Source organism: Salvelinus namaycush, unplaced genomic scaffold (assembly GCF_016432855.1).
Source record: "Salvelinus namaycush isolate Seneca unplaced genomic scaffold, SaNama_1.0 Scaffold1057, whole genome shotgun sequence".
NCBI lineage: Eukaryota > Metazoa > Chordata > Actinopteri > Salmoniformes > Salmonidae > Salvelinus > Salvelinus namaycush.
Window position 1 is genome coordinate 1 of NW_024057739.1, and position 10,000 is coordinate 10,000.

Below are 10,000 nucleotides of genomic sequence, written 5' to 3' on the forward strand. Positions count from 1 at the left end.
TCTCTCTCTCCCTCCCTCCTTCACTCTCTCATCCTTCTCTCTCTCCCTCCTTCACTCCCTCCCTCCTTCACTCTCTCTCTCTTCCTCCCTCCTTCACTCTCTCTCTCTCTCTCCCTCCCTCCTTCACTCTCTCTCCCTCCTTCACTCTCTCTCTCTCTCTCCCTCCCTCCTTCACTCTCTCATCCTTCTCTCTCTGCCTCCTTCACTCCCTCCCTCCTTCACTCTCTCTCTCTCTCTCCCTCCTTCCTTCACTCTCTCTCCCTCCTTCACTCCCTCCCTCCTTCACTCTCTCATCCTTCTCTCTCTCCCTCCTTCACTCCCTCCCTCCTTCACTCTCTCTCTCTCCCTCCCTCCTTCACTCTCTCTCTCTCTCTCTCCCTCCCTCCTTCACTCTCTCTCTCTCTCTCCCTCCCTCCTTCACTCTCTCTCCCTCCTTCACTCCCTCCCTCCTTCACTCTCTCTCTCTCCCTCCCTCCTTCACTCTCTCTCTCTCTCCCTCCCTCCTTCACTCTCTCTCCCTCCTTCACTCCCTCCCTCCTTCACTCTCTCATCCTTCTCTCTCTCCCTCCTTCACTCCCTCCCTCCTTCACTCTCTCTCTCTTCCTCCCTCCTTCACTCTCTCTCTCTCTCTCCCTCCCTCCTTCACTCTCTCCCTCCTTCACTCCCTCCCTCCTTCACTCTCTCATCCTTCTCTCTCTCCCTCCTTCACTCCCTCCCTCCTTCACTCTCTCTCTCTTCCTCCCTCCTTCACTCTCTCTCTCTCTCTCCCTCCCTCCTTCACTCTCTCCCTCCTTCACTCCCTCCCTCCTTCACTCTCTCATCCTTCTCTCTCTCCCTCCTTCACTCCCTCCCTCCTTCTCTCTCTCCCTCCCTCCTTCACTCTCTCTCTCTCTCCCTCCCTCCTTCACTCTCTCTCCCTCCTTCACTCCCTCCCTCCTTCACTCTCTCTCTCTCCCTCCCTCCTTCACTCTCTCTCTCCCTCCCTCCTTCACTCTCTCTCTCTCTCTCCCTCCCTCCTTCACTCTCTCCCTCCTTCACTCCCTCCCTCCTTCACTCTCTCATCCTTCTCTCTCTCCCTCCTTCACTCCCTCCCTCCTTCTCTCTCTCTCCCTCCCTCCTTCACTCTCTCTCTCTCTCCCTCCCTCCTTCACTCTCTCTCCCTCCTTCACTCCCTCCCTCCTTCACTCTCTCTCTCTCCCTCCCTCCTTCACTCTCTCTCTCTCTCCCTCCCTCCTTCACTCTCTCTCCCTCTCCCTCCCTCCTTCACTCTCTCTCCCTCCTTCACTCCCTCTCTCCTTCACTCTCTCTCTCTCCCTCCCTCCTTCACTCTCTCTCCCTCCTTCACTCCCTCCCTCCTTCACTCTCTCATCCTTCTCTCTCTCCCTCCCCCCTTCACTCTCTCATCCTCTCTCTCTCTCCCTCCCTCCACTCACTCTCTCTCTCCTTCTCTCTCTCTCCCTCCCTCCTTCACTCTCTCATCCTTCTCTTTCTACCTCCCTCCCTCCCTCCTTCCCTCTCTATCATCCTTCCTCCTTTGTCTTATCTCCAACACACACACAATCCGTCCACGCTGTCTCCCAGACACACCACTCACACACACACACAGCCTCCCATCGTTATGTCAGAACCATCAGCCCCGTGTATCAGTCTCCACATGCTGGCGTGTTGATGGTGCCATCCAAGCATTCCTCTTTTCTCCAGCTTGCATAGCTGTGCTCAGACCCGGCTTGGTAAGGCACTGTTTCCTCATCATGTCGCCCCGTTGGTCCAGCCCTCCGTCCGCTGGGCCTGCCCTTCATCTCCTGTATGTACTGTACAGTCCTGTACACCGTGTCATTCCTGAGGCGTAGAGGACGAGCAACAGCCTGTTTTATTCATTCATGTGTTCTCTGGAGAAACACGTCCCATGGCTATCCCACAAAGCAGTTCGGTTTTAGTCCTTCCCCCCCCTCCTTTTCTTCAGCGTCCCCCCCACCCATCATTTCGTTTGCTTGTCATCAATGTGGAATTATTAAAAGCAGATGTATAGATGAAGCATTGAGTCCTCAAAGTGAAAACACAGCCCTGTGTTCCAAACGTACCCCAGGAAGGACATTATACAGTTGAATAATCATCGTCATTATATTATTATGTACAGTGTCTGGAAAGCATTCTGAACAGCGTGGGGGCTAGCTGACGAAGGAAGGTGACGAAGCAGCCCCCCCTTTCACATTGATCAGTAAGAAAGGACGAGTCTCTGGATCAATAGATCAGCTGATCAGTAGGTCAGTTGAATTGATCAGTTGAGCTGGTCTTCGTATTGTTTGCGGAAACAGTCTCCGGCAGGGAAGAATTCCCAGCAACGCTCCTGGTACATCTTCCACACATACGACTCCTGGAGACGGGGGGGGGGGGGGGGGGGGGGGGGGGGAGAGGGGGATAGAGAGGGAAGGGGAGGATAGAGAGGGGAGGGGGGGAGGGAGGGGGGATAGAGAGGGAAGGGGAGGGAGGGGAGGGGGAGGGAGGGAAGGATAGAGAGGGAAGGGGGAGGGAGGGGAGGGGGAGGGAGGGGAGGATAGAGAGGGAAGGGAGGGGAGGAAAGGGAGGGAGGGAAGGATAGAGAGGGAAGGGGGAGGGAGGGGAGGGAGGGAGGGAAGGATAGAGAGGGAAGGGGGAGGGAGGGGAGGGAGGGAGGGAAGGGAGGAGGGAGGGGAGGAAAGGGAGGGGTATCAGACAGTTGATTTAATATATAACAAGTAGTGAGATAAGATGTCTACCATCCAGGATAATGTACCTCTACAGTCACAAGCCAATGGTCTCTCTACTAACATACACTAACTTCACTAAGGTGCAATGAAAATTATAACCTGCACAAATGAGGCCTTCGTGATCTGTAGATTTGTCTTTTTGGAGTCTTTGTATTTGTAGGTGTCAATTCCCTGAGGTCAAATGGTTCTCTTTCTGGTTTGTATGTGCTGTAGTAATTTCCCTGACGTCAAATTATTCTCTTTTCTACAAATCTAAGTGTGTGTTCAGAGAGTGACGGAGCATACTGCTGATGATGAAACAGTGTTTTCTCCTCTGAGGCGCGGAGCCACTGGGGAGGTTGTTGTGTGAGTAGTGATGGGAGGGAAAAGTCTATTTTGTGTGTACTTGTGTCAAAAATCACACCCTATTCCCTTTATAGTGCACTACATTTGACTAGGGCCCTATGGAGCCTATGTGCTCTGGTCCAAAGGAGTGCACTACATTTGACTAGGGCCCTATGGAGCCTATGTGCTCTGGTCCAAAGGAGTGCACTACATTTGACTAGGGCCCTATGGAGCCGATGTGCTCTGGTCCAAAGGAGTGCACTACATTTGACTAGGGCCCTATGGAGCCTATGTGCTCTGGTCCAAAGGAGTGCACTACATTTGACTAGGGCCCTAATGAGCCTATGTGCTCTGGTCCAAAGGAGTGCACTACATTTGACTAGGGCCCTATGGAGCCTATGTGCTCTGGTCCAAAGGAGTGCACTACATTTGACTAGGGCCCTATGGACCCTATGTGCTCTGGTCCAAAGGAGTGCACTACATTTGACTAGGGCCCTATGGACCCTATGTGCTCTGGTCCAAAGGAGTGCACTACATTTGACTAGGGCCCTATGGAGCCTATGTGCTCTGGTCCAAAGGAGTGCACTACATTTGACTAGGGCCCTATGGAGCCTATGTGCTCTGGTCCAAAGGAGTGCACTACATTTGACTAGGGCCCTATGGAGCCGATGTGCTCTGGTCCAAAGGAGTGCACTACATTTGACTAGGGCCCTATGGAGCCTATGTGCTCTGGTCCAAAGGAGTGCACTACATTTGACTAGGGCCCTATGGAGCCTATGTGCTCTGGTCCAAAGGAGTGCACTACATTTGACTAGGGCCCTATGGAGCCTATGTGCTCTGGTCCAAAGGAGTGCACTACATTTGACTAGGGCCCTATGGAGCCTATGTGCTCTGGTCCAAAGGAGTGCACTACATTTGACTAGGGCCCTATGGAGCCTATGTGCTCTGGTCCAAAGGAGTGCACTACATTTGACTAGGGCCCTATGGAGCCTATGTGCTCTGGTCCAAAGGAGTGCACTACATTTGACTAGGGCCCTATGGAGCCGATGTGCTCTGGTCCAAAGGAGTGCACTACATTTGACTAGGGCCCTATGGAGCCGATGTGCTCTGGTCCAAAGGAGTGCACTACATTTGACTAGGGCCCTATGGAGCCTATGTGCTCTGGTCCAAAGGAGTGCACTACATTTGACTAGGGCCCTATGGAGCCGATGTGCTCTGGTCAAAAGGAGTGTACTACATTTGACTAGGGCCCTATGGAGCCGATGTGCTCTGGTCCAAAGGAGTGCACTACATTTGACTAGGGCCCTATGGAGCCTATGTGCTCTGGTCCAAAGGAGTGCACTACATTTGACTAGGGCCCTATGGAGCCGATGTGCTCTGGTCCAAAGGAGTGCACTACATTTGACTAGGGCCCTATGGAGCCGATGTGCTCTGGTCCAAAGGAGTGCACTACATTTGACTAGGGCCCTATGGAGCCTATGTGCTCTGGTCCAAAGGAGTGCACTACATTTGACTAGGGCCCTATGGAGCCGATGTGCTCTGGTCAAAAGGAGTGCACTACATTTGACTAGGGCCCTATGGAGCCGATGTGCTCTGGTCCAAAGGAGTGCACTACATTTGACTAGGGCCCTATGGAGCCTATGTGCTCTGGTCCAAAGGAGTGCACTACATTTGACTAGGGCCCTATGGAGCCTATGTGCTCTGGTCCAAAGGAGTGCACTACATAGGGAGTCAGGTGCCATTAGAGGTGTAAACCTGAGACTCTTACCTGGCCTGTGTGCTCCGTTTCATCTTTGTTAATGAGATACATCACAAAAAAGCTGGAAAGCAAAAACAGAAAGGCATTTAGAATTAGCATCACTTCAATCAGACAGCTGACAGATAGTTTCATACCCCGTCACAAACCCAACAGACAAGCTTTTGTTAGTCCAGTGTTTGGTAACAAAGTCAACATCACAAACCCAACAGACAAGCTTTTGTTAGTCCAGTGTTTTGTAACAAAGTCAACATCACAAACCCAAAATACAAGCTTTTGTTAGTCCAGTGTTTGGTAAGAAAGTCGACAACCCCTGTACAGCCTCTAAAACATGGTTAAACCATCGTTAAGATCTCATGGATGGTCAGTCCTCCATAGCTCTGTCTAGGAATTTGAGAGTGGTTCCATTTCTCCAGCCCCATCCATGACCCTCATCTTTATATTGAAACAGAGGCGGGGAGACCACTTTGGTTATGATTTCAACCGCTGATTGCCCCTTTAACAGAATGTAGAGCAGAATAGAGCAGGAAATGAGTTGGTTTAATTCCCTCTACTTCCTGATCTTCTCTCTACTCTGCATGACTACGTGATCAATAGCCTCCTAGTGCAACATAGAGACTGTTGAGAACGCTGTTATCTACCAGGAAAGTCTTTAGAAAGAGGGACAAAACAGGGACGCCCCCTCTCCCCACTCCTTTTCACTGCAGCGCTTCTGCAGAACCAACAACACAACATTAAAGAGAGAGTTGGGGGGGAAGAGGACACAGTAGTAAACTAAACCTCATAACTCTGTCCCCTCTGACAGACTCTGGACACTGCCTGGAGATGACAGGGGGGACGTATGTCTCTGACAGACTCTGGACACTGCCTGGAGATGACAGGGGGGACGTATGTCTCTGACAGACTCTGGACACTGACTGGAGAAGACAGGGGGGACGTATGTCTCTGACAGACTGGAGATGACAGGGGGGACGTATGTCTCTGACAGACTGGAGATGACAGGGGGGACGTATGTCTCTGACAGACTGGAGATGACAGGGGGGACGTATGTCTCTGACAGACTCTGGACACTGACTGGAGAAGACAGGGGGGACGTATGTCTCTGACAGACTCTGGACACTGACTGGAGAAGACAGGGGGGGACGTATGTCTCTGACAGACTCTGGACACTGACTGGAGAAGACAGGGGGGACGTATGTCTCTGACAGACTCTGGACACTGACTGGAGAAGACAGGGGGGACGTATGTCTCTGACAGACTCTGGACACTGACTGGAGAAGACAGGGGGGAACTATGTCTCTGACAGACTCTGGACACTGACTGGAGAAGACAGGGGGGACGTATGTCTCTGGACACTGACTGGAGAAGACAGGGGGGACGTATGTCTCTGACAGACTCTGGACACTGACTGGAGATGACAGGGGGGACGTATGTCTCTGCCAGACTCTGGACACTGACTGGAGAAGACAGGGGGGACGTATGTCTCTGCCAGACTCTGGACACTGACTGGAGAAGACAGGGGGGACGTATGTCTCTGACAGACTCTGGACACTGACTGGAGATGACAGAGGGGGGACGTATGTCTCTGACAGACTCTGGACACTGACTGGAGATGACAGGGGGGACGTATGTCTCTGACAGACTCTGGACACTGCCTGGAGATGACAGAGGGGGGACGTATGTCTCTGACAGACTCTGGACACTGACTGGAGAAGACAGGGGGGACGTATGTCTCTGACAGACTCTGGACACAGACTGGAGAAGACAGGGGGGACGTATGTCTCTGACAGACTCTGGACACAGACTGGAGAAGACAGGGGGGGACGTAAGTCTCTACTCACAGATAGTTGGCCAAGTTGTGCTCCTGCAGGGTGTGGGTCTCGAAGCCGTGAGGTACTGTGTCAAAGTAGTCGTTTCCTATTCCGCAGATGAAGCATTTGGTCTGCAAGAGAAAGACAAGTCTGTATGTGATGCTGCCAGCCAACATCATGTCTCTACATGTCACTCAACACGGCTCAGATTCATCTCGTTTTGAATTTCCAACACCAGTGTTTCACATCTATTACCAAATTCTACAATGAGGGAAGACACAGATCCAGAGCATCAGACTGTATAAGACAGTGGTTCTTCAACCTTTCCTCAGGACCCCCAGACGTTCTCCAACGTCTTCTCTGGTCCCCAGACGTTCTCCAACCTCTCCTCAGGACCCCCAGACGTTATCCAACCTCTCCTCTGGTCCCCAGGCGTTCTCCAACCTCTCCTCTGGTCCCCAGACGTTCTCCAACCTCTCCTCTGGTCCCCAGACGTTCTCCAACCTCTCCTCTGGGCCCCAGACATTCTCCAACGTTTCCTCTGGTCCCTAGACGTTCTCCAACGTCTCCTCAGGTCCCTAGCGTTCTCCAACGTCTCCTCAGGTCCCTAGCGTTCTCCAACCTCTCCTCAGGACCCCCAGGAGGTCTCAAACCTCTCCTCTGGTCCCTAGACGTTCTCCAACCTCTCCTCTGGTCCCCAGACGTTCTCCAACCTCTCCTCTGGGCCCCAGACATTCTCCAACGTTTCCTCTGGTCCCTAGACGTTCTCCAACGTTTCCTCTGGTCCCTAGACGTTCTCCAACGTCTCCTCAGGTCCCTAGCGTTCTCCAACGTCTCCTCAGGTCCCTAGCGTTCTCCAACCTCTCCTCAGGACCCCCAGGAGGTCTCAAACCTCTCCTCTGGTCCCTAGACGTTCTCCAACCTCTCCTCTGGTCCCTAGACGTTCTCCAACCTCTCCTCTGGTCCCTAGACGTTCTCCAACCTCTCCTCTGGTCCCTAGACGTTCTCCAACCTCTCCTCTGGTCCCTAGACGTTCTCCAACCTCTCCTCAGGACCCCCAGACGTTCTCCAACCTCTCCTCTGGTCCCTAGACGTTCTCCAACCTCTCCTCAGGTCCCTGGACGTTCTCCAACCTCTCCTCAGGACCCCCTGACGTTCTCCAACCTCTCTTCAGGACCCCCAGACGTTCTCCAACCTCTCCTCTGGTCCCCAGACGTTCTCCAACCTCTCCTCAGGACCCCCAGACGTTCTCCAAATTCTCCTCTGGTCCCTAGACCTTCTCCAACCTCTCCTCTGGTGCACCCAATATCATACACACTGTTCAGCATGCAGATTGGTCCTGCAAGCTATCATGGTCCTGACTCTCTCTTCTGTTTAGCCAGGAGCTAACAGTGTCTTGAGGATACTAGTGTCCTGTAACTGTAATCCTGAACATCCCATAATACTATCTCCCCTTTAGCTGTTGAGTAGCATCTAAACTTAGTTCCTCCAGCGCTCTTCCGAGGACGAGCTGTTGATCCGAGGATGAGCTGTTGATCCGAGGACGAGCTGTTGATCCGAGGACGAGCTGTTGATCCTCATCAGAGACACTGTTTGTTGTTGTTGTCCTTAGATGACCCTCTGAGAGATCAGCCACCATATCAGCCAGGCTCCCTGTCTTGTTTCATCGCTGTAACTCTACAACAGGCTCGGGAGATGTCAAAGGTCGAGTTATGAGTCCTGCCCGAAATATGACCCGCCAAGCCACGCTGCTTCTTAAAACACTGCCCGTTTAACCCAGAATCCAGCCGCACCAATGTGTCGGAGTTCAACTGACGGCCGAGGCCAGCTTGCAGGCACCCAGTCCGCCACAAGGAGTCGATAGAATGCGATGAGCCAAGTAAAGCCCCCCCGGCCAAACCCTTCCCTAACCCAGATTACGCTGGGTTACGCTCTCTGTTTCAGCACTGTGGGAATACGACTACCTGTTAAACTAGTCTCTGTTTCAGCACTGTGGGAATATGACTACCTGTTAAACTAGTCTCTGTTTCAGCGTTGTGGGAATATGATTACCTGTTAAACTAGTCTCTGTTTCAGCACTGTGGGAATATGACTACCTGTTAAACTAGTCTCTGTTTCAGCACTGTGGGAATATGACTACCTGTTAAACTAGTCTCTGTTTCAGCACTGTGGGAATATGACTACCTGTTAAACTAGTCTCTGTTTCAGCACTGTGGGAATATGACTACCTGTTAAACTAGTCTCTGTTTCAGTACTGTGGGAATATGACTACCTGTTAAACTAGTCTCTGTTTCAGTACTGTGGGAATATGACTACCTGTTAAACTAGTCTCTGTTTCAGCACTGTGGGAATATGACTACCTGTTAAACTAGTCTCTGTTTCAGTACTGTGGGAATATGACTACCTGTTAAACTAGTCTCTGTTTCAGCACTGTGGGAATATGACTACCTGTTAAACTAGTCTCTGTTTCAGCACTGTGGGAATATGACTACCTGTTAAACTAGTCTCTGTTTCAGCACTGTGGGAATATGACTACCTGTTAAACTAGTCTCTGTTTCAGCACTGTGGGAATATGACTACCTGTTAAACTAGTCTCTGTTTCAGCACTGTGGGAATATGACTACCTGTTAAACTAGTCTCTGTTTCAGTACTGTGGGAATATGACTACCTGTTAAACTAGTCTCTGTTTCAGTACTGTGGGAATATGACTACCTGTTAAACTAGTCTCTGTTTCAGCACTGTGGGAATATGACTACCTGTTAAACTAGTCTCTGTTTCAGCGCTGTGGGAATATGACTACATGTTAAACTAGTCTCTGTTTCAGCACTGTGGGAATATGACTACCTGTTAAACTAGTCTCTGTTTCAGCGTTGTGGGAATATGATTACCTGTTAAACTAGTCTCTGTTTCAGCACTGTGGGAATATGACTACCTGTTAAACTAGTCTCTGTTTCAGCACTGTGGGAATATGACTACCTGTTAAACTAGTCTCTGTTTCAGCACTGTGGGAATATGACTACCTGTTAAACTAGTCTCTGTTTCAGCACTGTGGGAATATGACTACCTGTTAAACTAGTCTCTGTTTCAGTACTGTGGGAATATGACTACCTGTTAAACTAGTCTCTGTTTCAGTACTGTGGGAATATGACTACCTGTTAAACTAGTCTCTGTTTCAGCACTGTGGGAATATGACTACCTGTTAAACTAGTCTCTGTTTCAGTACTGTGGGAATATGACTACCTGTTAAACTAGTCTCTGTTTCAGCACTGTGGGAATATGACTACCTGTTAAACTAGTCTCTGTTTCAGCACTGTGGGAATATGACTACCTGTTAAACTAGTCTCTGTTTCAGCACTGTGGGA

At 51.0% G+C, this 10,000-nt stretch overlaps 1 protein-coding gene across 1 annotated transcript in view; it reads right to left on the reverse strand.

Moving 5' to 3' along the window:
• Nucleotides 1–2,278: 2,278 nt before the first annotated feature.
• The window catches only part of LOC120035431 (ryanodine receptor 2-like), a 55,194-nt gene continuing 47,472 nt past the window's right edge, over nt 2,279–10,000 (reverse strand). The window contains exons 12-15 of the mRNA XM_038982176.1: nt 6,669–6,769; nt 6,237–6,571; nt 5,729–5,901; nt 2,279–2,374 (exon numbers count right to left, since the gene is read on the reverse strand). Coding sequence (XP_038838104.1) covers nt 2,279–2,374; nt 5,729–5,901; nt 6,237–6,571; nt 6,669–6,769 — 705 coding nt within the window. The remainder of the gene's footprint in view (nt 2,375–5,728; nt 5,902–6,236; nt 6,572–6,668; nt 6,770–10,000) is intronic.